This window comes from Chinchilla lanigera, unplaced genomic scaffold (assembly GCF_000276665.1).
Source record: "Chinchilla lanigera isolate Chin_1 unplaced genomic scaffold, ChiLan1.0 scaffold00012, whole genome shotgun sequence".
Lineage (NCBI taxonomy): Eukaryota > Metazoa > Chordata > Mammalia > Rodentia > Chinchillidae > Chinchilla > Chinchilla lanigera.
Genome location: NW_004955413.1, coordinates 24,467,067 through 24,494,200, shown reverse-complemented (window position 1 = coordinate 24,494,200; position 27,134 = coordinate 24,467,067). Strand labels below are relative to the sequence as shown.

Below are 27,134 nucleotides of genomic sequence, written 5' to 3'. Positions count from 1 at the left end.
GCCCCCAGCCCGCGGGCAGCCGCTGACTCCGAGCCGCCGGGGTTCTCAGCCCCGGTTCGTGCGCGGTCGGACTGCGTCACGTGACGCTCGCGAGCGCCTAGTGGGTGGAGGTGGTCTCTCCTTCGTTTCACCGTTGGCGGTCGCGGGCGTCTTCTCCTCTCGACCTACATCCTCCGCCTGGATGATCTCATCCAGCCCTGTGGTTTTCAATGCCATCCTTGTGCCTGTGAGGCCGGAGTTAAGTGTTTCAGGGGAAACTGCGCCGCCCCGCGCCTCCACGTGGGTGTCAGATGGGGACTGCGAACACAGCCTGGCCCCACGCGCCCCCGGCACGCCGGCTCCGTGGGTCAAGCCTTTGTCTCTTCCCTCTTCCCGCTAGCTCCTCCCATGCTTTCCTGCCATTGACCATCTCATCTTTCCTGCCACCTGGTTCAGGCCCCATGGATTCACCTGGACAATGGAGCGGCCAAGAAAAGGCTTTGTCATGCACCGGCCAAAATTCCTCCCAAAACAAAGATAAGATTGTTAAATCTAGCGTGCATGCCTGTTAATACCAGCCAGTGGGGAGGCTGAGGCAGGAGAATTCCTTGAGTCTAGGGGTTTGAGAGCAATATAGTAAGATTGTTTGTTAAACAAACACACTCAAACTGTTTTATACTCTCTCTGGCTTGGCACCCTCAGTGGTTTTCTCTGAATCACGGCCCTGTATATAGTGTATAAAGTAATGTCTTCCACTTAGCCTACAGGGCCCTGGCCATCTGGCCTCTACTCAGGCTGCAGCTCACCTCTGGTACGCTCACCTCACCTTGTACTCCCCAGCCACACTGCCCCTTCTGTGGTCAGCCACACCAGGCTCATCCTTGCTGCTGGTCCTAGCATGTGCCCTGTTCTGTTGCCTGGCTCTGTCTCCTTTCTGGGTCAGCTCAATGTCATCACCCAAGGTAGGACTTTCCTGACCACCACCACCAAAGGCGTTTTTGCCTGTGACAGTCTTGTCCCGACGTGTCCTCGAGCTGCCTTCATATCTGCAGGGTACTGCGTTAGGTATTTGTGTCTTCCACAACGGGAGCAAAAGTTTAATGAGGGCAGGACTGTGTCTTGTTCACTACTGCGTGTGCACCGCGGGGATGATGTTCAGCACACAGTAGGACCATGCTGAATGCAGCTGTAGGAAAAAAATTCATGGCAGTTCAGAGAGGTAAAGCGACTTTCTAGAGCCAGCAAAAACCCTGGTCTGACTGATTCTGGACCAGATTTGGGGTGTACCCTAGCCAGGGGAAGAGGGCAGCATCAACCTGAGGCTGGGGACCCCACCCCAAGGAGGTGGCTTTGGAGGCAACATGGGGGAGGGGTGTGGCTCCTTCTCCCTCTCCTGGGCCCTGCTTTCCTGGCCACCCTGGTGCCGATCACTTGTGAGAAGCTGGCGTCCCAGCACCGCTTACACTACTGCGTGGGTGAGGGACCTCAGGCTGCTGCCCTGAGGTAGTATAGTCCAATTTCAGAACCTTCGCTGGCTGCCTGCCTTTGGGCCTTGGTCTTGACGATGTCTACCCCTTACCTCCCAAAGACTTTCCTTTCCTGTGCCACTGTCTACCCGAGTGACCGGATGTTGAGCCTAATTTCTGCAGGCCTCAACAGCCCTCCAACCCAACTGTTCCCTACCCTTCCCCGACACAGCTAAGAGAGCACACAGGTTGCCTCTCGGGTATAAAAGTCCCCAGGTCTAAAGCGACGCAAGTTAAGCTGCCTTCTTCTCCACCTGTTTCCTATGAGTGTCTCATGCCTGGCACATAGTAGGTTCTCCACTAGTGAGTGGGCAGCGTGGACCCACACCACACTCCTGGACACTGGGCCGCCTGGATCACCTACTCAGCCTGGCGGAACAAGGGGCCACTGCCTCATTCCCCACCCTACAGGGAATGCTTCCCACAGAAATGGCTCCCTTTCTGGTCAAGGTCAATGGATGTCATAAAATGTATTTAGAAATGGAGGGGGGCCTATAGTGGTGCTCGCCTGTAATTGCAGCACTGGCAGGCTGAGGCAGGAGGATTTTGAGTTCAGGCCCAGCCTGAGCAACTCAGTGGTTTAGTGAGATCCTGTCTCAAAATTAAAAAATAAAAATGGGTTGAAGATATAGCTCAGTTTGAAGGCTCTGCGTTCAATCCCCAGGACTAGCAAAAAAACATTTCATGGTAGGGGTTGGGGGTGTTGCTCAGTGGTCAAGCACTTGCCTAGCACAGCTGAAGCCCTGGGTTTCATCCCCAGAACAGTGAAGACAGATATTTCCCAGTTGGACGAGCCTGAGATTTGACTTCCGGTTCCCCAGGGGCACCTATCTGGGGTCCCTTAGTGCCTCTCACAGGGCAGCTATCCAACAGGGGCCACAGCCCACATTTCAGTGGGTCCCCTGCCGGGTGGGAGCAATGCCAAGGGGACACTGTTGGGCACCTCTGGGTGGGCGCCTTGCCTTTCTCAGAATGCTTCTGCCCACCTCGAGCCTCTGCACCAGCTTGTTACCACTGGTAATTGATAATAATTAACAGAACAATAACGAATGTGCTGTTTTTGAGACTCTTCCTTTGTGCCACACACTGCCAAGTGCCCACAACACAGTGTATTTTGCCAGCTTTTTCCTCACTGCCAAAGTAACTAGCCACAGAAAATCTGTACATTGATCACATTTCAATGCCTTTAAACCTCGGCTTTCCCCCGTGACAATGGAAGTGGAACCCAGGGCCTTGAACATGCTACACAAGTGCTCCACCACTGAGCTACATCCCCAGCCCTTTTAAAATTTTACTTTGAGACAGGGTCTCACTAAATTGCTCAGGGTGGCTTAAAATCAAAATCCTCCTGCCTCAGCTTCCCACAAGCTGGGATTACACATGTGCACCACTGTGCCTAGCTAGACTATTTCTTCCTACACATATATACCACTATGATAAAGTTTAACTGTAAGAGAGTCACAGTAAAAAATGAACAGCACTAATAAAATGGAACGGTGTATTCCAGTAGAAGTTATAGAGAGCTATGTGGTGGCACACACCTCTAATCCCAGCACTCCAGAAGGCTGAGGCAGGAAGATCACAAGTTTGAACCCAGCCTGGGCAACTTAATGCCTTAGCAAGACCCTGTCTCAAAATAAACTGTAAAAGGGCCCAGCATATAGCTCAGTGGCACAAGTGTCTGCCTGGCAAGCATAAGGTCCTGAGTTCGACTCCTGGTAAAAAAACAAAATAAAATATAAGAAAAGGACTGGGGATATATAGCTCATTTCTCACAGGCCCTAGCACCAATCCCAGCAGTACCGCAAAAGTAAATACATGAAGACATGCGCTGAAATGTTTAGGACCAGAGTGCTGCACAGTAGGGATTCTCCCACTTTTGGAATGTTTGCTTATTAATAATGAGGTCTCTTGGGGCCAGGACCCATTTAGGTTTGCACAAGCCTCACACACGCAGCCCGCACCCAGCCTGCCGCTATCGTGGTGGTCTGGTGTGCGATTCTCCACCGGTAATATCACGAGGGGACTCAAAAGAGTTTCCCAATTGAGAGCATTTTGGGTTTCTGAGCTTCGGGTCCAGGGCCTCCGCGGCGGCTCGGAAGGCTGCTGCGCCCGCTCTGGTCCTTTCTGCGCCTGCGCCAGGGCCTGTGACCCTGGGGCCCAGGGCAGCCCTGTTGCCTGTCGCCTTCCGCCAGCCACCAAAGCCGCTCTGGGCTCCGGAGGAGATCACCCACTGCAGCAGCAGCACGGTGGCCACTTCGAGGTCGCCCTCTCCAATCCCGCCAGGCCCTCAGGGCTGCTGGGGACCCTTCTTTCAGCGCCGGTCGCCTCGCCTCTGCCTCCAGGAGGAAGCCCGGTCTCCGCTTTAGCCCCTGACCTTCCCGCTCCCTGTCCCCTGTCCCTTCCACACCTCCTCTCCTCCTGCCTCGGTCCGCTCGTCCGCAGCCCAGCCCCATCCTCTTGCTCAGCCCTGAGACTTCTCCAAGTGGCTGTCCTCTCTGATGAGCGCCCCAGCCCCTCCTGGTCGTCCCCCACGCTCCTCTTTCTTCCTTTTTGTGGCCAGACCCAAGTCACGGCCGCGCCTCCTTCCTTCCCTGTCACGGCGGGCGCCCGCAGCTGACTCTTCGACTCCCTGGAAACCTCACTGTAGCTAAATCCGGAGACCAGGTTCAACCCAGAGGCTCTTGTCCTCTGACCGCTGTAACCTGTTTGCAACCTCAGCCAGCCTCCCTTCCTGTGCAGTTCATGCCTTTCCCTCTTTATTTATTTATTTTTATTATTATTTTTAAACTTTTGAGACAGGGCCTCGCTATGTACTCCAGACTGACCTCAAACTCTCAACGATCCTCCTGCCTCAGCTTCCCAAGGGCTGGGATTGCAGGCGTGGGCTACCATACCTGGCTTTTTTTTTTTTTAAGGACAGAGTCTCACTCTTACCATGTAGCTCAGGCTGGCCTCAGACTTGCTGCTATGCTCCTCCTGCCTCAGCCTCCTGAGTGCTGGGATTATGAGCTAGCCATACCTACCTTTCCCTCATTTTTGAAACTTTCCACTTGGCTTCTAAAGCTCCAGTTCCGTCCCACCTTTCCGATCTCAACTGCTCTATCCTCACCTTTAAAAAAATGTGTGTGTGTGTGTGTGTGTGTGTGTGTGGTACCATGGGTGGCACCCAGAGCCTTGCACATGCTCCAAAAGTCTCCCCGCTTGCCCTGGCTGCTCTGTGCCTCCTAATTCACGGTGACCTCAGCCCTGTGATCTTCCTTCTCCCTTCCCCTCCGCAGGGCACCTGATTCCCTGAGATTCAGGCGCCCTCTGAGACGGACTCTCTGGCTCCTGAGTCGTACCCACCTACCCAGCCCCTCTGCACCTGTGCAGCTCACACTATCAGGGCGGCGGCGTCCCACCCACGCCCCCTCAAGTCTCTGAGAGGCGGGTGACACCACCTTCTCACTCAGAGAGAAACCAGGCCGCCACTCAGCTCGTTCTCCCGCTGCCTGCCACAGCTCACTGTGAGTCACCGAGTTTCAGGGCCTGAGCTGCCTCAGTTTCCCTCCTTCTTCCTCTCTTCTGTTCCCACTGCAGCCACAGCCTCCCTGCCTCAGCCGCTGCTGCCCGGGCAGCGGCCCTACCCCCACTGTGCTGCTCCCCGCCACCATCCCCTCAACCTCGGTGGCCGCACTCAGGTTGCTCCCACTCCGTGATTTGGGCTGTCCCTAAACCACAGCTTGCTGAGGGCAAGGGTTCCTTCTCATTTCCGCCTCCTGGTCCAGCCCGGGCACGCAGCAGAAACATAGGGAGTGGTGACTGGAGGGAACGCTGAGTTGGCCTGGGGCCCTTGACCAAAGCTCAATGGGGCAGGCCAGAGCCTGGTACGGTGGTGTGCACTTGTGATCCCAGCACTCTGGGAGGCTGAGGCAGGAGGACTGCAAGTTCGAGCCCAGCCTGGGCAACTTAGTCACTTAGTGAAACCCTGCCTTAAAATAAAGAAGTGGGGAAAAGGGCTGGGGATGTAGCTTGGTGCAAAGGCCCTGGGCTCAATCCCAGTTCTACAAAAAACAAACCAAATAAAAACCAAAACTGTGGCCAAACGGATTTCTGTCCCTGTCTCTGTCTCCCTCCTGGAGAGTGAACCTGGGGCCTCAAGCACGCTAGCCAAGGACTCTGCTGTCTACCTTCATCCCCAACCCTTTGTCTGTTTGCTTGGTTTTTGAGACAGTCTCACCATGTAGCCCAGGCTGGCTTCCCTGGAACTCAAAGCGATCCTCCTGTTTCAGCCTCCCAGAGTGCTGGGATTACAGGTGTGCAACACCACACCTGCCCCCCCAATCCTTTTCATCTTTTATTTTGATACAGAATCTCAAAAAATTGCTCAGGCTGCCCTTACTCAAATTTTCGATTTTCCTGCCTCAGCCTCCTAAGCTGCTAGAGTTGCAGGTGGATAGCACCCCAAAGACTCCTTTTGGGAGCCCCACCCTGAGCACCAGACACAGGCCCAGTGTCCTTTTCTGCCACACCCTCAGGCTTCAGGCTCTGGCTGGGCCCCCTGCTGCGGCCTCAGCGCCAGCCCCCACTCTCCCAGCTGCCCCCTGGGCCCTGGAGTGGGAAACCCTGCCTTTCCTGGCCAGGGCTGCTTCCCCTGGGACAGGAAGGCAGTGGCTACCGCCTCACAGCTCATGGTCACCTGCACTTGCTTCCTTCCTGAGCAGGGCACAACCCCAGTGGCCCCACAAAGGCCATATAATTAGTGTCACCACACACAGCTGCCCTATGACCTCTTTGCTCCCCACCCTCATCCACTCTCCCATGGCAGCAGAGAGCTTTTGTTTTGTTTCTTTTGAGATGGGGGTCTCGCTATGCTATGTAGACCAGACTACCCTTGAACTCTGGGCGATCCTCCTGCTTCAGCCTCCTGAGCGCTGGGGTGACGGGTGTGTATCACCATGCCCAGCTAGCAAAGTTTTTCTACATCATTTCCCTTCATCATAACCTTTCTGGGGCGCTCACTGCCTGCAGTATAGCCTGGCTGTCTGGCCTCTGTGACCCACCCCTCTGCTTACAGGCTGGTTTCCAGGGTGATTAACAACCCATTAACAACCCTTAAACAATCCACACACTCTCATGCTGTGGGTCCCTGCCCCCCCCATGGTTCCTCCCAGGTGGGGTACAGACTTTCCTAATCCAGCCACACTCTCCTATTCAACCTTCAAAACTCAATTTAAGAACAGGAGTTGGTAAAAAAATTTTTTTCTGGGGGCTGGGGATTTAGCTCAGTGGCACAGCGCCTGCCTGGCAAGCGCAAGGTCGTGAGTTCGATTCCTAGTACCGAAAAAAAAAAAATTTTTTTTTCTGTAATGAGTCTGATAGAATTATTTCAGCCTTCACAGGCCACAAGGCTTCTGTTGAGGTTGCTGAACCTGCCATTGCAGGAAGTAGAGATGTACGTGAACCAATATCGTGGCTGTGTCCCATTAAAACTGGTTCCCAATAAATAAATAAATAAATAAATAAATAAATAAATAAACCCTGCTTCAGGCACAGGTGGCCCGCAGGGTGGTGTGGGCATCGGCTCACGAAACTCCCTCCTCGCAGGAGGCACCGATGCCTTCTAGCCAGGACTTCTGCACCTCACACCCACACCAAGGTGGGTGAGCTGGCTGGCTGGGACGGTGGTCACCATGCTGTTGATCAGGTTCCTGGTTCACCCTGGTAAGTCCATGCTCAGCTAATAGATGCATCTGGTAAAACGTGCATCTGAATAGGTTACTCCCTTGCAATGGAACATTCTATGGCGCCCTCTTTCCCTGAGGGGTGACGTCAGTATCTTAAAATGATCTACAAGATGCTATGAGTCTGACACCCACCTCCCTGTGACCTCAGTACTGACCATGTTCCCTCTCCCTTACCGCACCAGGTGCAGCGGCCTCTTTGCTTTTCCTGGGACAAGCCTGCTTGGGGGCCTGCACCTTTGTGCTTCCCTTGTCTATAACATTCTCCTCTGATTCTCTCCCTGGTTCACCCGCTCAGCCTCATCTTTATCTCAGTGTTCCTTCTTGGCAAGGCCTTTCCTGGCTACTCTGTTTAATAATCTGCAGGGTCGGAGTAGCTTGGCAGCCATGCACTTTCCTGGCCTGCACAAGGCCCTGGAGGCTCTGATTCCACTCCCAGCACCAGACATGAAATGAAAGGATTCCCACAACCAAAACCCACAACCTTTCCCTGAGTCTCTTGCTGGTTTTTCGCCCCAGCATGTATCACCTTGTAACATATTACACATTATCTCAAACTTTTTAGTTATAGAAGTGTGCAAGTACGAGCCAGCATAGTGGTGCATACCTCTAATCCCAGCGTTCTGGGGGGCTGAGGCAGCAGGATCTCCAGTTTGAGTCTAGATCGAGAGAAACTTAAAATAAAACAGAAATAAAATTTTTAAAAACTGAGCTGGGTGTGGTGTCGCAGGCCTGTAATCCCAGCACTGGGGAGGCTGAGGCAGGAGGATTGTTTCAAGTTCAAGGCCAGCCTGAACTGCATAGTGAAACCCCATCTCAAAAAATTTTTTTTCTTTTAAATTAAAAATGGGTTAGGGATGTAGCTCAGAAGGAAGGCCCTGTTTCAATCCCCAGTTCTAGAAAGAAAAAATACTTGAAATATAGAGAAAATGGAAGGCTAACAGCACTCACCTCTACAACCCCACATTGTACACCTGAGCTGTTCCGAGAGTAAGATGTGGACTTCTTGCTCATGGTCTTTCCCTGCTAGGACTCAAGCAGGGATTTTTGCCTGTTTCGTTGCCTGCAGTTTGATCAGCACCAAGAACACAGGTAGCCACTTGGTGAGCACCATAGTTTGGGGAAGGAAAAGACAGGACAAGTCCTAATTCCACAGCTCCTCACGTCCTCTTGTACAGCCTCAGCTTCCCCATCTATAAAATGGGGCCGTGGGGCTACTTCTCCAGGTTGGTTTTTTTTTGGTCTTTTTGAGACAGAGTCTCGCTATGCAGTTCAGGTTGAATTTGAGCTCACTTTATAGCCCAGGCTAGTCTCGAACTTGCAATGATCTTCCTGCCTCAGCCTCCCAAGTGCTGGGATTACAGGCGTGTGCCACCAGGCCTGGCCTCCAGGTTGTTATGAGGATTAAAAGCAAAGGGCACAGAGCTGCACCACTAGCACGTTAGTTCCATTGCTCTTCCTTCCTTGCTGCTGGGGACTTGGTCTGATGTCCACAGAGGAGCTCGCAGGCTGGCTCTGCTCATGTTTCCAATGCAAAACCCAGCACAAACCCTTTACAGTGCCAGTGCTTTCAGCGCCACCTAAAACAGTGGCACCTCACTGCTCGGCACCCTTCGGTTCTGGGAGGTGCAGTAAGCAACAAACAGGACGAGAACCAAACACAGTGTTTTGGTTGGAAAGGGCAGCAAGTCTGAGGCAATCAGGACTGACAAGTTCTACCCTGACAAACAAATTACGGACTGTAGGGACAAAATGTTTGCATCAAAAATGCATCAAATGTCAGGCATGGTGGCGCACACCTGTAATCCCAGCACTGGGGAGGCTGAGGCAGGAAGATCGTTGCGAGTTCGAGGCCAGCCTGGGCTACAAAGTGAGCTCAAAGCCAGCCCGAACGGCACAGTGAGATCCTGTCTCAAAAAGACCAAAAAAAAAAAAAAAAAAAAAAAAAAAAAAAAAAAAAAAAAAAAAAAGCATCAAGTACCAAATTCCATTGGTTTCAAAGCAGCTGAGGAGCAAAGTAGGACTGTAATCCCCTACCTAGGGGATTGATTTATCCAATCATCCAACCATGTTTGGTTTTTGTTTTTTTGAGACAGGATCTCAATGTATAATTGACTTGAACTTAAACTGGCCTCAAACTCGTAGTGATCCTCCTGCCTCAGCCTGCTGAGTGCTGGACCACTATGCCTGGTTGACTTTCCCAGGCCTGTTCTGCATTTCAGACGAAACTGTGGGTCCAGCTGCTGAGCTTGTACTGTAGACACAGCCTGAATACGGAGCAGGCGTCTCGTGAAGAGTGGCACTCATCTTGTTAACCCTGTGGACTGTCTTAGGTCTCTTTGCGTGGTATTGTGTGGAATGCCTCGTACCAGGACCTTGCACTTGAAGGCATGTGCTTGTGCCACTGAGCTATATCCCCGGCCCACACCTGGCCTTTTCCAAGCTCTCAGGTAACCATTGTTCTAACTGCACTTGTTTGGGCTGTGGAGGGCCAGATATTTTCAACTGAGAATTCTGAATCTTCATCTTTTTCTTTCAGATCCAATTCTTGAGCAAATTCCTAAGCAAATTTTAAATCTTAATTTAAGGGGACAGTTTCTCTATCTGCAAAAAAACGGGACAAGAGCCAGGTGTGGTGGCGCATGCCTGTAATTCTAGCACTTGGGAGGGTGAAGCAGGAGGGTTGCTGAGAGTTCAAGGCCAGCCTGGAATACAACCCAAAGATGATGAAAGTGAAGACCCTTTGTATCTGGTGAAGGTCTGTATGGTGATACTGCGGTTAGTTTTATTAACCTGTGTTATTCTGAACTAAATGTTGCACCGCGGGTTGTACGGGTCACCTCCAGACTTGTAACTTTGGATGGGGATTCCAGCTGCTTCCCTTTCCATGTGGACAGAGAAGAGCCAGGTAGATTCGCTCAGGCCTAGGGTTGGGCGATCATCAGGAAGCCAGGAGAGAGGGGGAAGGCAGGCAGAGAGGGCACAGGTCCTGAATAGTTAGTAAACTAAAAGTAAGGGGTTAATCTGAATTCAAGCCCCGGTAACAAAAAATAAAAAAAAAAAAAAGTCAGGGGCTATGTTATGTGAGTTAGCATACCAGAATGGACAGTCAGGGCTTAATGAAATGCAAGACACAAAAAAATAGGTCCTTCTCTGTAAACGGGGAGCTGAGGAGGGGTTGAAGGGAGGGTAGGGGGATAGGGGAACAAGTTATATCATGTACGGGTACAAATCCTCTATGATGAAGGTGATGGTACCAAAAAAATCTAATGTAAAAAAAAAAAAAAAAGTCCTTAACCAAATGGGAGAGACCTTGGAGGAAGTGAAATACACATGCAGCAGCTTGCTTTCCAGAGGTCAACGGTGTGCCTGCGAGGCGCATTCCTGCCTTCTGTCTGGTACATGTACACCAAAAACTGTATAGAAAGCCAATGGACCTAAACGTCTATGATGTTCGTCTTGTGGAACACTCCCCTCCGACTAGCGGGGAGCTTTTCTTTTATTCTTTCTAATAAACATGCGTTTGGCCATTCCCCACCGCTGGCTGTTTGCTGTTTTGTAGGCTTCTGTCCTCGTTGCCCCAAAACAAAGACCCGAGGGCTAGACGGATCCGGTTACAATCTGGGAAAGGAAAGGTCCCAGCACAGGCGAAGGGCGTCTCTCCAATATACCTCCTCATCGTATTTTTTTGTTTCGTTTTATTTTTTTGCTACCGGGAATCGAATTCAGGATCTTGTGTTTGTCAGGCAGGCGCGGTGCCACTGAGCTACATCCCAGGCCCTCTCATTGCGTTATTTTATTTATTTATTTATCTATCTATCTATCTATCTATTTATTTATTTAGGTACCGGGAATCGAACTCACGACCTCAGGCTTGCCAGGCAAGCGCTTATACCGCTGAGCTATATCCCCAGCCTCATCGCGTTATTAATCACCACAGTGGCCGTTTACTAAACTCCACTCTGCGCAGACCAAAGGGCTCCTTCATCTCTAATCTCACAGCATCCCTGGAGGTGGCACCGTACCTATTTCTCAGCTTCCCAGGCCTTTGCTCAAGTTCCAACTAAAAGTGCTTAGAGATCGGCTTAGGATAGGGTTCTCGGACAACGAAGAACGTTTTTTTGCTTTTTCGGTTTTTTTTTTTTGGTTTTTTTGAGACAAGGTCTTGCTATGTAGTTCAGCCTGGCCATGAGCTCTTTGTAGCCCAGGCTGGCCTCGAACTCGCAATGATCCTCCTGCCTCGGCCTCCCGAGTGCTAGGATTATAGGCGTGCGCCACACGCCCAGCTGCAATAACTTTTAATACTATACTCACACTAAAAATTTATTGGTTGTTTAGATGAAATTCAAATTTAACTGGAAGTCCGTATTTTTATTTGCTATATCTGGCAACCCTACTTTGGGAGTAACCTCCAAAGTCAAAGCCGGTTCTTCCCTGCTTTACTGTACGGCTTTGTTGACTTTATTTTTATCTTTATGAGCAGTCATTAACAGTAAGTTCAGACCCAGGGCGCCTGACGGTTTTAGGAGTTCCAGGGCAAAGTGGGGCAAGGCTCCTGTCCTTGACCAACATGTCTGCTGACGAGCCTCACGAGGACCTTCCGCCCGACACAGACATGGCCGCAGCTCGCCACCGAGGATTGGCTCCTGTTGAAAGCCCATCCCCCCCGCACTGACGAAAGCCCCTTCCATTGGGCAGTTATTCAAGATGGCGGGGCCCCGCCTCCCGTTTGTCCTCGTGCGCTTGGCTTGCGGCGTGGGGGCAGGGCCGCAATAGCAGCCGGGACCTGGACTCCGGTGATTGGCGGAGGGCGGTGGCTGGGCCGTCACGTGGTCCCCGACATGTTTGTTTGCGGAAGTAGGGGGAAGTAGAGGTGCTGAGTAAGCCGAGGTGAGTGAAGGCTCAGGGAAGGCGGGGCCCCCCAAATCTCGGCGCTCCAGATTGACTCCGCTCGGACTCTCCTTTGGACCTTCGTCATGGGCCCGACTCTGCGGCCTGTCCTCCACTGACCCCGTGTTACCCCTCGAGTGTCCCTGGCTTGCGCCCCCAACTTCCATTCCATGACCACACTGGTCTCATCTCCGGCTGTGCTCCCGCGGAGAGCCCGATCTCTCCCCTGGGCCCCTCCCCAGAACCCCGGTCCCCTCCTTTGTCTCTCGGTCTCTCTAATTTCCTGAGTCAACCAGTCAGCTCCCGTCTCTCAGTGCCCCCCGTTTTCACCCTAGAAGCCGTTGGCTCCGAGCTTCCTTCCTGTGCCCTTCTAAGTGTTCCTCAGCGTTCCCACTGGATCCCCCACTTCCTCCTTTTGTTCCCCAGTTCCCCGTTTCTGCTTCCCCGCTTGTCCTCTCTCGCGGGGCGCTAGATTTCATCCACCCTCGCATGCTCCCCCCTGCCCCACGGCCTAGTCACCCGTGTCTCAGCCCCCACTCCTGTGTCCACTCTCTGCTCCCACAGAAGCTGGTGACAGAGCTTGTGACCCTGGTGACCGTGTGGCTGGATGTGGGCGTGTTCGTGGGCGTGTTTGTGGGCCGGGAGGGGCCAGGGATCTGTGCCCGTTTTCTTAATGGGCTGTGCACATGACCCCAGACAAATACCTTTGCTTCCCCTAAGCTTCCCGGTCTTTCCCTCACCTGCCCTTTTACCAGCGCAACAGGATGTTAGACAGGTTTAGTTTGGCAGCGTCGAAACTCCACCCTTGGGCCGAATGCAGCGTGTTTGTTATTGTCTCTGCCGTAAAATGTTCCTGGAGTTAGGTGCTTATTTTCCGTCCAGGTCTCAGGTTCCTCATCTGTGGTGGCGGGTGGAGGTGGGGCTAAATTTCCTGTTCATGTAGGGCTGCCGTTGGCTCAGCATTTTAGTAAGAAAATGTAAAAGGCAGAGTTTTTTTTGTTGTTTGTTTGTTTTTAAAGAGAGGGTCTTGCTCTGTAATTCAGTTCCTAGATTACAGGCTAGCTTTAAACTCACTGTGTAGCCCAAGCTGGCCTCAAACTCCTGGTTGATCCTCCTGCTTCAGCCTCCCAAGTGCTGGCGTTGCAGTGTGTGTGCCACCACTCCTGGCAAAGCTCTGTAAGTGGGATGGCCCTGAACAAATATGCATGGCTTTGCTGTTGTGACATAGGCAGGATGGAAAGAAAGGGAAAGAGGATGGGATAAGAAAAGAGATGAATAGAAAATACATTGTCTTTCATTTATCATCTGGTAGTGCTTGTTAATCACTGCCTAGGAATCAGGTGTCCCCCCCGCACCCGGAATGGAACTCATGACCTTGCACTTTCCAGGCAGGCGCTGTGCCACTGAGCTAAATCCGCAGCCCCTAGGCTCTTTTATATGTTATCTCCAACATTCGTTCATTTATTCACTCAGTAAGTACGAATTGGCTCACTCATGTTCCCTGCTACCCTTGATGTAGCCAGCATTATCTCCCTCTAACATGAGGAAGAGGGTGAATGAGATGCCAGGGGTCCACTGATGAGGCTGGAGCTGGAATCTGAATACACTGGAGTTCACTCCCAATTTACAGTGGTTTGACTTGATTTTTTGTTTTGTTTGTTTTTGTTTTGTTTTTTTCCAGTACCCGGAATCGAACTCACGACCTTGCGCTTGCCAGGCAGGCGCTGTGCCGCTGAGCTAAATCCCCAGACCCATTGACTTGATTTTTGGATTTGATGAGGGAGTGAAGGGGCTGTGCATCAGCAGAAACTGTACTTTGAGTTTTGAATCTGGGTGTTTTCCGGGGGTTTGATCTTCTCAGTGTTGGGCAAGGGTAGTGAGACGCTCCTGTCGGCCCTGCAATCACGAGGAGACCTGCCGTGCACTGTGCTGTGAGGTTGTGATGTTCTGTAGGTTAAAGATATTAAATGCATTTTTGGTTTGCGGTATCTTTGAGTGACGCTGTGTTTATCAGAGCGGAACTCTCCCTTAAGTCAAGGACCACCTTACTGTGTGTGTTGTGGCCCCAGATCTGTGATTGTCCACCTGTATAAAGGTTGCTACTGTTGTCTCAGTGCTCAGGGGACTTTTCCTCTTGTGGGTCATTTTCTTGTTAGATGATGGTGTCCCTGAAAGGGAATTTCCTTTGTACTCAGCAGGATGACATCACCAAGAAATAGAGGAAGGAAGAATTTAAATGCTGGGTGTCTGTCTGTCTTTCTGCCTGTCTGTCTGTCTGCGCACCTGCCTAGGGTGTGCAGAGAGGGAGTGGGGAGACAAGGAGAAGTAGAGGAAGGGGTGTTAGGGGCTTCACTTTGTGTATGGTGGCTTCCTTGGAGTACATGTTCAGTGTCTGTCATAGCAAGTTTTGTTTTGTTTCTTATTTTTTTTTTGCCTTTTGAGACAGGGTCTCGCTGTGCAGTTCAGGCTGACCATGAGCTCACTTTGTAGCCCAGGCTGGCCTCGAACTCGCAACAATCCCCCTGCCTCAGCCTCCTGAGTGCTGGGATTACAGGTGTGCACCACTGTACCCGGCTTAGAAATATGCTTTTTTTTTTTTTTTTTTGGTACCAGGGATTGAACTCAGGACCTCGCACTTGGCAGACAGGCGCTTGTGCCGCTGAGCTATATCCTTGGCCCTATTTTGTTTTGTTTATACTTGATCTTAGCCAAAAGGCTGAGAAGCAATTTTTATGTCTTGTTTTTGATTTTTGAGATAGGGTCTCAGCACGTAGTTGAAGCAGGCCTTGAACTCACCAGGTATCCCAGGCTGGCCTCGAACTTGTTGCCATCCTCCTGCCTCAGCCTCCCAAGTGCTGGGGTTACAGTTGTCCATTACCACACCCAGCTTTGTCATAGTGGATTTTTTTTTCCTGTACTGGGAATTGAACTCATGACTTCATGCTTGCCAGGCAGGTGATGTGATGCTGAACTATACCCCTGGCCCTATCATAGTGGATTTTTTTTTTTCTTAGTAGATTTTTGTAGGGTTGTTTTAAATCTCTCTCCTTCGCCTCCCCTCTTCTTCCTGTCTTATTTTCTGGCAATTTCACCCAGTCTTATAACTTCAAGTACTATCTTTACTGTGACAGCCCTCAAGTTTTTCTTTGTTTTCTCAGGGTCAGACCCAGGGCCTTGTGCATATCAGACAAGCGCTCCAGTGCTGCGCCATGTGCCCAGCCCAGCAAACCCCAGATGTATTTCTCCAGTTTGCTGCAGATCTTTCTGCTGAAGGATAGACTCACACAGTTAGTAGCTCACTCTGCAACTCCCTGGCATTTTGCACTGAAAGTATTTAGGGTTGTTCCCTTCTAGTCCTTAACTCACCCTTCGCCAAAACCTGTCCCTCCCACTCTTTTTCTTATGTTAGGAAGCACAAGCCTGGCGTGGCGGCACACGCCTGTAATCCCAGCACTCAGGAGGCTGAGGCGGGAGGATTTTCATGAGTGTGAGGCCAGCCTGGGCTACGTAGTGAGTTCAAAGCCAGCCTGAACTACACAGCAAACCCGATCTCAAAAAAAAAAAAGGAAATGGAGTTTTATTCTTTCAGTTGTAGACCAAAGGCATGGGATAACCCTTGATGTCTTTTTTTCCTACCCCACATCCTGTCAGCGATCCATTAAAATGCCAGATGGCAGGACAACCCTCAGGTGAGACCCTCACTTCCTCTCAGGGCCTCATTCTCCCCGTGTGCTCAACAGAGGTCATCATCGCCCCCTCCGAGGCCACCAGCAGAAGTGAATCCCTGTGCTGACCGGAGGGTGGTGGCTTGTACAAGGACAGAGCCTGTGTGGTATCACACCTGTGTGCTGGTTTGAGGCAGAGCTACAGTTGGGGCGACAGTGGGCTTGGTGTGCTGGTCAGAACCATGCCCTCAGCCTGCTCTGTCCCAAGAGGGTGGCAGGAGGGATCGGCCACTCAGGAGAGTGTCACTTTCCTGCTGCAGGCACCCGCAGCCATTGTTTCAATCATGGGACATCCTGTCACAAGTGGCAGGCTCTGGGGCCCTGTTTCCACTGCGGGCTGTTCTCTGCTCCCAGAACCCGCATGACCCAGCCTGTGAGGTGAGGTCCTGGCTGCTGTAACTGTCCTGCCCCTGGGGCATCAGCTGTCATCTTTGGAGGGGAGGAAGCACAGGGCCTGCTGGAGCAGGAGGGAGCTCAGCTGTCAGCACCTGGTGGGCCGTGAGCAGAACTTTCCAGAGCAGAGCCTGGCGAAGGACTGGCCTGGCACTTGGTGTCACTGAGAAGGTTCTCTGTGACTGCTGAGCGCCCAGAGCAGTTAGGTTAGCATGGCCTGCATTTGAGTCTGAACTGCATTGGTGGCTGGGGACAGGCCTGCTGGCTCCATTATCCCCTGCCAGCAAGTGAGGCATGGGGGTGCCAGGACTGTGAGGGTCGTTACAGAGGTTCATTCCTTTGTTCTCATCCGTTCAATCATTCAGTCTTTATCAGACACCACTGTGAGCCGGAGCCAGTGTGCTCTCTGCTTGGGGAATAAATAAAAGCCAGCAGGGAGGCCGTCGCCACTCCTCCAAGTTGGGTGTGTGCAGGGTGGCATGGGGGTGCTGAGAAGGTCTGAGGAGCAGAGGGGGCAGAGCAGGGCTTTGGGAGGAGGTGACTGCTGAACAGAGCCTTCGAGGTCAAGATGGGATTTACTCCTTGTCAAAAGGTCTCTTACTGAGTGTGTACTTCAAGGTAGGTTAAGAAAGTGAGGAGTCGTCTGGCATAGTGGTGCACACCTGTAATCCCAGCACTCTGGGAGGCTGAGGCAGGAGGATTGTGAATTTGAGCCCAGCAGGGACAATTTAGAGACTTCCTGAGACCCCTCAGTTTTTTGTTTTGTTTTGTTTTGTTTTTTGTTGTTTTGAGACAAGGTTGTTTTTTTTTTTTTTTGTACCGGAAATAGAACTCAGGACCTTGTGCTCCCCAGGTAGGTGCTTGTGCTGCTGAGCTACATCCTCAGCCTGAGACAGGGTCTTGCTATACAGTTCAGGGTGGTCTTAAACTTACTTGGTAGCCCAGGCTTGCCTTGAACTCACAATGATCCTCAGCCTCCCGGGTGCTAGAATTACAGGTGTATACTACCACACCCAGCTCCTATCTCAAAGTTTTAAAAAATAAAACTAAAAAGGGGTAGAGATGTAACTCTCAGCGAAGGCCCTGGGTTCAGTCCCCAGTGAGGAGGATAGTGTAGGCTAGGGGATGTAGGCACAGGCACACTGAGGGCTGGGTGTGAGAGTCCCAAGACACATGGCTGGAGGGCTGGGCTGGGCCCTCACATGGAATCCCTTATCCTTTGCTGGAGTTCAGATCTTCCTGGAGAGGGTCGGGACTTATGGGCAGGGTCAGCGGGGAGGGACTGCTGCCCGCTTTGCGTCCTACGTGCTATGGGCTCCAAGGGCCTGTCAGGATGGGCTGGGGACAGAGCAAGGGTCCTGTTAGTCTGGAAGGGCAGTTTGCACTGGGCCTCTGAAATTGACGGCTGAGCAGAGCTGAGGAGAGAAACACAGATACCTGGTCTCACATAGAAGAGACAAAATTGGTACCTGGAGGTTGCCTGAAGCAGACAAGCAGAATTGTCACTGTTGCTATCACCACAGGAGGTCTTGGGTTTCTGTCTTTCTGCTTGTGGTACTTGAGCGGGCAGCATGATACAACTCCATATTCCCCGCGGGGTGGGTAGTCTGTCAGATGAAGCAGAGGGCCAGCCCATGTCAGGAGCAGTAGGGGACAGTTGTCAGTAGATGGAACCAAATGTTGCACCATGGAAGGTCAAAGGGTTGAGACTGTGGGAAGCAGAGGGAGTGAAGAGGTAGATAAGATGGTTAACCTAAATTGTCAATTTGAATGGCATGAGAAACTCCTGGAGGAGGGATTGGATCATGGAGCTTTCTTTTTAGCCCTCTCTGCTTCCTGGCTGCCATAAACTAAGCAGTTTTGTTCTACTGTGCCCTCCCACCATCATGTTTCTGCCTTGGAGCCAGCTGACTATGGACTGAACCCTCCAAAGCCATGAGCCAAACAAACCTCTCTTTGGGTAAGTTGAAAGGGTCAGGTGTTTTCTCCAGCAATGGGAATGCTGACCAATACAGAAAGTCGTACCACTGGTATGTCTGTATCTGGCCATGTGGTTTAGAAGCCTTTGGAACTGGTTAGTGGGAGAAGTTTGGAAAGGTTTGGAGATATGGGCTAGAGAAACCCTAGAATGCTATAGGCAGAGTTTAGTGGCTGATTCTCACAGGTGCTTAGAAGACCAGAATGCTGATAAGAATGTGAAAAGTAAAGGCCAGGCTCAGGAGATTTCAGATGGGAACCGGGACTCTCCTGAGTATTGGACTAGAGGTGACATATGTATGTTATGGTTTATATATAGATGTTTTCCCCAAAACCTCATGCACTCATAGGCAGGGCTTTTGCAAGGTGATTGGACCATGGCAGTACCATAGTTAAGTTGTTGTTAGGTGATGGGGTCTGGTTGGAAAAGGCAGAATACTGAGAGTGTGACCTGGGAGGGCGTATCTCCCTTCCTGGGTCTTCCCGTCTCTTCTTCCTAGCTGCCATGACATGAGCCGCTTTCCTCTACCCTGGCCCTTCTACCATGCAGTTTCTGTGTTTGAGCCTATTGAACATGGACTGAACCTTCTAAAATATGAGGCAAGAAAACTTCTCCTCCTTTAAATTGTGGGTGTTGGGTATTTTGTCACAGTGATGAGGGAAATGACTCAGACAGCATGTTACTGCTGGCCAAAAATTGTCTGCATTTTGCCCAACTGCCAAAACTGTGGGAGGCTGCGTTTAAGAGCCAGTAGACTAGTTGATCTTGAGAGAACACTTTAAGTCAGCCTAATGTTGAGGCTGTGGAATGGTTACTGGTGGCTGCTTTCAGCCAGATGCATATTGAGAATCAGGAAAAAAAAGTGGAATAGGACTATTTGTGAAACTCAAATTTTGGCTCCAAAAGAACTACATGTAAAGTTGGGGGCAAAGGAGGTGTATGGTTGCTGAAGAGATTAGTGAAATTAAAGAGATACCAAGTAATTTGAACTGGAACAAGAAGAAAGATGCCTTGAGGAATCAACAAGCTTCTATCCATTACAGGCTCAAGGATAAAAAAGTATAAATCTTCTTTTTGAGAAGACACTCCCTGCTGTAGAAAGGCTACCAAGGGAATTGGTTCCTTGGGTTTATTTCCATTGTGCCCAGCCATCTAGGCATTCAGAGGCTGCTGAGGTCATGGTCTGAGTGGCCTGACTACTGCTCACACTGGCAGGAGACTTTAGCATAGTGTTGTGGCCATGATGCCAGTTTTTCAGATATACAGAATGCAAGAGTCATGAGCTCATGGAGGCTTCCCTCCAGATTTTAAAGAAAGGTCCTGGGTGGCCAGTTTGTCCATGAGAGAGCAATGTGTGAAACTTTGGGAATAAAACCAAAGGTGGAGATTCCAGGAAGTTGGGGATGTCAGGAATGTGGGACATCTGCCAGGGAAATCTACAGGCAGTGAATGGAGCCAGCTCAAGAGAGAGGCCATGTGGGCCACAACCAACAAAACCCTAGGAACAGGGCTGTCCAAGCTCCTTGTAACTCATGCCTCACTACCGTGTGCCCTGGATGCTGGACATGGAGCTATAGGACTTTGTGTTCATCCTGCTGGGTTCCATCTTGCTTTGCTCCCATTCTTTTCTTTTCCAATATTCTTCCCTTTTGAAATGGAAATAATTACCTAGTACCATTGTATCTTGATGATAATATAACTTTCTTTTTGATTGTTACAGGGGTTCACAGCTAAGAGTTTGCCTTGAGTCTCAAGGAGACTTCGCATTCTATTTTTGTTGGTTGATTTGTTCTGAGACAGGGTCTTACTGTGTAGCCCAGGCCAGCCTTGAGCTCATGGCCATCCTCCTGCCTTGGCCTCCCAAGTGCTGGGACTATAGGCGTGCACCACTATGCCCAGCTCAGAGGAGACTCTGGAGGAATGGTGAGACTGTTTAGGCTTTGGAGAAGGGATTAGTGCATTTTTGGTTATATGCAGGCTGGTTAACATCATGTTAGGTGGTTGTTTTACCTGGTTATTGTCTGTATTCAGAGATTATGTATGGTTAAAGAGATATGTTTGGGCATCTAGCTGGCAAGAAATGGAATGTGACAGTTAAGCTTGATTGTCAGTTTGAGTGACTTTAGAGACTGCTAGAGAGGTGATTGGATCATGGGGCACTCTTTACAGTATGCCCCGCTTTTTGACTGCCACGAATGAAGCAGCTTTGCTCCATCGCTCCCTTCTGCCATGCTGTCTCTGCCTTGGACCCAGCTGACCATGAACTGAAACTTCTGAAACTGTGAACCAAGTAAGCTCACGGTTAAGTTGAGGATGTCAGGTGTGTTGTCTATCAGTGACAACTCCGACCAATGCAGCAGGGTGGGAAGCTGTGCAGGAGGGTTCTGGTGGAGGGGCCATCAGCACTCTGAGTGGCAGCCTGCTTCCTAGGACGTGTCCCACCCAGCTGCTGGGGAAGGAAGAACCTGGCTCTGGGCTCTGAGGTCAGGGGACGGGAGAAATATGACAGGAACAGGAGGGTGGCATGCACTAGCCCTTCCTCCTTGTTGCTGCCTTCCTGGTTTGCCCTGCTGTGACTGTTCCAGGATGTGGCCCATGGTTTTCATTTCCGCTCTTCCCCTGGGGAGGACAGTGGCTGCTGCTCATGTGCCACAGTGGGACAGCGTCCTGGGCCCTTCCCTCCCTTGCATCATTTTACCCCCTCGCCCACCCTCGGGGGCTGACTGGGTGCCAGTGCTCTCCCGTGGCCACTGTGCGGTGGCCCCAGTGGGCTGGTGCTGGGCCATGGGCAGGGACACAAGGAGGGGCCTCCCCGGCAGCAGGGATCTTTCTTTGAGGCGGCTGGACTCTGAGGTAAGTTTCCTCCTTCAACCTAAGTGGGCTCCTGGGTGCCTGGTGCCCGGAATACCCTTCTCCAGAGCCACTCCGGTGCCTGGCTGGTCTCTGAAGCCTTCCACTGGCTCCTGAGCCAGCCTGACCCCATGGCACCTGGGGCTCAGCCTACACTCCTACTTTCCTTAGAAACTACTCACGTTGCATACGATTTGGAAAATAGGGAAAGCAAAAAAATAGCCCATGAATCTAACACCCAGTGTCTACTCTCTTGGTGTGTGTTTTCTATCAGTCTTTTTTCTCCATGCATGATATTTACTCGGTTGAATTCTGTTTTGGCAAACATTCCTTGAGCCATGCTCTGTGCCGTGGGGGTGCACAGAGGTGAGAAGGCTCCGCAGCTGCTGGGAAGGAGCTCGGATTGCGGGGCTGGTGCCTCCGGCCCCTCCACCTACTCAGTGTGTGACCTTGGGACCGTCGTTTTCTCTTTCTGTTGCTTGGTTTCCTTGCGTATGAAGTGAGGAAAATGGCAGGGGGCACTTTGGAGGGCGATTGTGTTTTTTTTTTTTTTTTTTTTTAAAGAATAAAAGAAGGATAACATAATAATAGGGGGGACTTAGCAAATTACAGACAAAATGGTAGTAAATTATCAATGGTTATCATTTTACATATTATTGTCTACAAAATAGTTTCTCAGGAAAACAAATAGACAAATAATAGTGAGTTAGAGACAAAAGAGGTAGGAGATTATCAAGAGTTGTTGTACTATACTTTGGTATCTTCAAAGTGGCTTCTAAAGAAAATAAATAGAGCTATACATGAGTGACCTATTGAAAAATCATTAACTATTCTCAATGGTTGTTGTAGGAAACACATAATAATAAACATACATCCATTTATGAAATAGGATAGGAACATTACAAACTTTACACAGTTATGGATAGATTAGTAGGAAAATATCAATGGCTGCTGTAATACGTGGTGGTATCTTCAGAGTGGTTTCTCAGGAAGACAGAGATATGCAAGAGGGACCTATTAAGTAGTTACAGCCTAAGGGTTGTCAAAAATAGCATATTACCTCCCTCCTCACCAGTGACTCCTTTCACTGAGGTATGATGGCTGGAAGGAAGGCCAGGATTGAAAAGAAGGACCGAGAGACTTGCACCTGTGTCTAGCAACAGGCTGTTTTCTTGTTCCTCCATAGTCATGATTACCCAGGGCTCCTCGATGGAGATGACGGTCTGGCTAGAGGGAGAAGGCAGACCATGCCCCAAGCCCTCTCATTCCTGTTGGACTAACTGGTAGCATGGGTCTGAGCTCTGGGGCCTCCACCTCAGAGGGCAGACCGATCTCCAGTGGTCTCCTTTGCATCCAGGGCATGGCCCATGGGGCCTCTTAGGGCAGTTCCTCTTGAGGTGGCCTGGCTTTTAACAGTGGTAGCAGATGAATGCAGTTGTCGAGTTCTTCTTGGAGCCCCGGGAATCAGACCTGGGATCTGTTTCTCTTAGTGGTGCAGCAAAAGCAGCTGCTTTTTCTCAGTCTCTTTGTTTTCTCTCCTTGGCCTCCTCCTCATCATGGCTATAGAGTACTGAGGAGGCAATTCTTACTAACATCTCAAGTGAGCTATCTGGGGTGAAAGCCATTCTTTGTAGCTTTTTCTCTCCAGCTTCCCATTGCTTTGGGACCCCACAACCAGTTAGTGTCCTCTCCCCAACTGTCAGCACAGTCAGCAGGAATCCTGCTGCAGACTTCTCTGGAGCTCCACCACAGCCTGTACTGTCAGGGGAAGAATGGCTTCCAATAAGTCTCTGCAAGTATTGTGCAAGGTCCTCCTGGTTTACAGCTTCTGAGCGGCTCTGGGGACCCCAGTCCACAGGACCTCTGACTCCGTGGGCTTGGTCTGCATTCTCATGTTCTCTGAGTCCTTGTTCAGCAGCTGCTCCTCCGCTGACTCTGGACCTTTCTGGTTCCCAATGGCAGGAGCAAGAGTGGCCCTTTGTATGGCATGTATTCCCAGGGGTTGTTCAAAGTTTCAATGATTCACACACATCCGTGGGTGGGCAACTGCTGTCGGTGCATGGCGGGCCAATTGTGTCACTGTTTCTCTGTGTCATGATAGATCTCAATTGAGCGGCAGTGGCGGCGGCCAGCCTAAGGGCCGGCGCGCAATAGCGCTTGCCGCCGCATGGTGGAGGGCGATTGTGTTGTGTGGATGATCCGAACACCTGCAAAGCTCTGAGGACCGTGCTGGGGCACAGGAGGGGCCGGGCTGGGGTGGTGACTGTTGCGAAGCCTGTGGTCTGGCAGCAGGGCAGGGGGGCAGGTAGTTTGTGTTTGGTTTGGTTTTATTTGTTGGTGCTGCAGAGGGGACTTAGGGTCTCACGTGGACCTGAGAACTGTCAGGGGCTCTCCAGGCAGACAAGCTGAGGAAGGTCCCCGTGTCAGGTGGCCGTGTGGCTGTGAGCAAGCATGGTGTTAGTTGGTGTGGCTTTCCGGACAGCTGTAGTCTGGAACTGATAGCTGTGAAGTCGGAGCTGGGCTGGCAGGACGGATGAGGCCGCGTGGACAGCCTGGGCTGTCCTTGCTGCTCGCAGAGGTGGCCAGGTGTGGTGCGGATCCTTGAGCTTTTCCTGTGTAGTCACATTTGTCACCGTCGCAGCTTCTCAGGACCACACAGTGTCCCTGGGTAAAGGTGTCATAGAGCATCCGCCCTCCCACAGGTTAGCAGTGTGCGGCACATGCTGCCATGTCTCCATGTCAGAGGACTTTCAGGGCCAGGTCCCACCCTTTGGGTCCCTTTCTTGGCCACTAGCTTTTCTGGTCTCAGAGCCCCAAGTGTGGGAGAAAGGAGGAAGCAGACACATTCTCATTTAATCCTTGCTATGCTCCTTTCTCCTCCTTTAAGAAAAGGAAAACCGAGGCTCACAGTGTCCTCATACCATATCTTACTAGTGATCCTGAAAGGAAGGACATCTCAGAGCTTTTTTAGGATGTTTTCAGGGCTCTAAGCCTCAGTTTCCTTATCTGTAAAAGGGGGTGATCAAAGCAAAGCCAGCATTTGCTATCTGCTATGATTAGGCACCCAGTCCTCAGATCACAGATGAGGAAAGAGACACAGAGAGGTTAAAGAATTTGCCCCCGGTCACACAGGGGTAAGCGATGAGGCTGGGGTTTGAACCTCGGCTCCCTCCAGACCTGTGCTGAACTCTCAGCACATAGGCCTCATATGGTTTTGTGGGTTAAATGAAGTTTAGCTCAGGGCTTACCACATAGTGGATGGTTGTCCTCGTTACCTTCCCATTACTGAGACACAGTACCTGACCTCTGTACCTTAAAGGAGGAGAAGTTAGTTTTGGCTTACGGTTTCAGTGCATGGTCAGCCCACGCCAGGCCAAGCATTATGGTGGAGGAGCACTGGGGAGGGGAGATGCTCAGCCTATGGCAGCCGGGAGGAGCCAGAGACACGAATACCCACTCCCCCAGGCCACACCCCTGGTAACCCAGCTCCTGACAGCACACAGCCATGAACTCAGCCCCTGCAGATCGTCTGATGGGTAGAGCAGCACACAGTCCCATCACCTTCCACATACGTGAGCGTTTTGGGGACATTTTAGATCTAAACCATAACGGCAGTCAGTAAATGTCTCCTGGTGAAATTGCAGTGGCCTCCCCTTCCCCCTGTGGGTGCCTGGACCCTTGGCGAGTACTTACCACTATATCTTCTGCGCTTCAGGGCTGCAGTATGTCCGAATCAGCGGCACTGCTGCCCTCGTGTTTTGAGACCATTGTTAACTCACTCAGACACCAGCACTGCAGCCCCGTGACACACGACCCTGCCACTAAGTGACAGGCAGGCCGGCTTCTGAGCGACTAACGGGCGGGTAGCGTATGCAGTAGACAGCGTGACAGAGGAAAGGATTCACCCCCTGGTGGGACACGGGTGGTGCGAGCTTTCATCATACTATCAGGAGTACAGTTTTTATCTTATAAGTCATTTATTTCTGGAAGTTTCCATGTCATATTTTCAGACTGTGGCCTCTGAAACCATACAAAGTAGCACCTTGGCTGAGGGGCTGCTGTGGTGTGATTGAACTCCCCCCGCTACTGTTAGGTGATGCGAGGCCTCTTGGTTTTTGTGTCCCTTCTGTCCCCATGGCTCCTCATTGCCTGGGCGGGGGCAGGACGAGGCTGTGAACTGCGTCCTCTCCAATGCCGCCGTCTCCCAGGGCACCCACACTGCCGGCCACACTCTGTCCTCACTGTCTGACCTCCGCTTTCTGCAGGTGACATTGTGGCACAGAAGAGGGATTATTTAAAAAAAAAAAAAAAAAGAAGAAGAAGAAGCAGGGATCATTGCCAGGATTTGATGACAGTACCTTAGGAAGGCAGAGTGCCTATTTGCCTACCTGCCTGCCTCCTTCCTTCCTTCCTTTCTCTTTCTTTTTTTGAGACAGGGTCTCACTATGCAGTTCAGGCTGTCCTTGAACTCACTTTGTAGCCCAGACTGGCCTCAAACTCACAACAGTCCTCCTGCCTCAGCCTCCCAAGTGCTGAGGATTACAGGCTTGTACCACCATGCCTGGCTGGCAGTGTGTTTTCTGGAAACCCAGGAAATAACAAGATACTTAATTCTGTCACCTGCAGAAATGCTGACTGAGTGAGGCATGGTGGTACACACCTGTAATCCCAGCACTTGGGAGGCTGAGGCAGGAGGATTGTTGAGAGTTCGATGCCAGCCTGAACTGCATAGTGAGACCCTGTCTCAAAAAAAAAAAAAAAAAAAAAAAAAAAAAAAATTGCTGACCAACTCACTAAGTGCCCCGCACCCATGCAGTTCTGTGTATCTGAGTCCTCACGCCTGTCTGCATACCAAGGAGTGGCTTCTCTGAGGCTTCTTGGAAACCAGTGATAGCAGGGTGAGAGGGGCGGGGCAGACACTTGCTGGCCTTCCTACTGATGGACTGTGATAGGTTCTGATCCCTTTTTGGTGCCTAGTAAAGAGGGGATCCTGATTTGCTTGTGGATCTGAAATGACGCGTGCCCAGCTCTTTGGTTGCCCAGTGTTGTCTCTGGGGCTTTGGTGGCGAGGTCCCCCCCATCTTCCCAAGGCCCTGTGTGGTACCACCTGCCATTGTCGGGGAAACTGAGTCTCTGCCGGATGCTGGGCAGTGAAGGACATCTTTCCCTGGGCCCCAATCTGGCCGAGAGCTCTGGAGCTTCCCAGAGACCTCTCATGCTGTCTGTCTCCTCCTTTCCAGGTCCCTGCAGGGCCAGGATCCAGGACGGCACTGGTGAGTGGCCGGGTGCCCATGAGGGACATGGCTGCGTGTGGTAAGATAGGAATGGGAGACCCAGCCCGGCTGACAGGAGACCCCATTTTCTTACAGACCGCGGGTTCGGGTGGTGGGGCCGCTCGGCCTGCCGCAGAGGATGCAGTTCTTCGGCCGCCTGGTCAGCACTCTCAGCGGCGTCACTACTTTGTTCTCAAACCCGTTCCGGGTGAAGGAGGTGGCCCTGAGCGACTATGCCTCAAGTGGCCGGGTGCGGGAAGAAGGGCAGCTGATCCTGTTCCTGAACGCCTCCACTCGCACCTGGGACTGCATCTTGGTCAACCCCAGGAACTCCCAGAGTGGCTTCCGGTGGGTGATGTCAGCCGTGTCTCTCCTTTGACTCCCCGTGCTGGAGCTGGGGTGGCAGGGAAGCAGCTCTTGGGCGTGTGTTTGAGGCCTGGGGCTGGGAGGAGGGCCTTGGGGAGGGCTGCGGGTATTCCCTCTGGAGACAGAGGAAGGAAGGTGGGAGACCAGGAGAGCCCAGGCAGGCGAAGCCTGCTGTGGTGGCCTTAGCCCCGGGTCTGGGGAGGCTTGAGTGTCCTCCTGGGGCCGGCCAGGGTTTGTTGAGGACCTGTAAGAGCTAGTCAGGCCCTGACCCCAGAACTTGCAGGGCAGGGAAGGGAGCCAGGACAGGACCAAGGGCACTGCCAGCCCCAAGGCCAGTTGGGAGAAGGAACGGCCAAGGCCCAGGCTGCAGTGTGGGGTCTGGTGGGGTTCGGCAGACGAGCGTTGAAGGGGGTGCATGTTGATGTCCC

At 51.5% G+C, this 27,134-nt stretch overlaps 1 protein-coding gene across 2 annotated transcripts in view; it reads left to right on the top strand.

Annotated features, from left to right (window-relative positions):
* The first annotated feature begins 11,971 nt into the window (after positions 1-11,971).
* The window catches only part of Pla2g6 (phospholipase A2, group VI (cytosolic, calcium-independent)), a 50,638-nt gene continuing 35,475 nt past the window's right edge, over positions 11,972-27,134 (top strand). Inside the window, exons 1-3 of one of the 2 annotated variants that reach the window (XM_005379242.2) lie at positions 11,972-12,121; positions 26,308-26,340; positions 26,437-26,688. In XM_005379242.2, coding sequence (XP_005379299.1) covers positions 26,480-26,688 — 209 coding nt within the window. In that variant the 5' untranslated portion in view covers positions 11,972-12,121; positions 26,308-26,340; positions 26,437-26,479. The remainder of the gene's footprint in view (positions 12,122-26,307; positions 26,341-26,436; positions 26,689-27,134) is intronic. The other variant, XM_005379243.2, reaches the window with a different exon arrangement.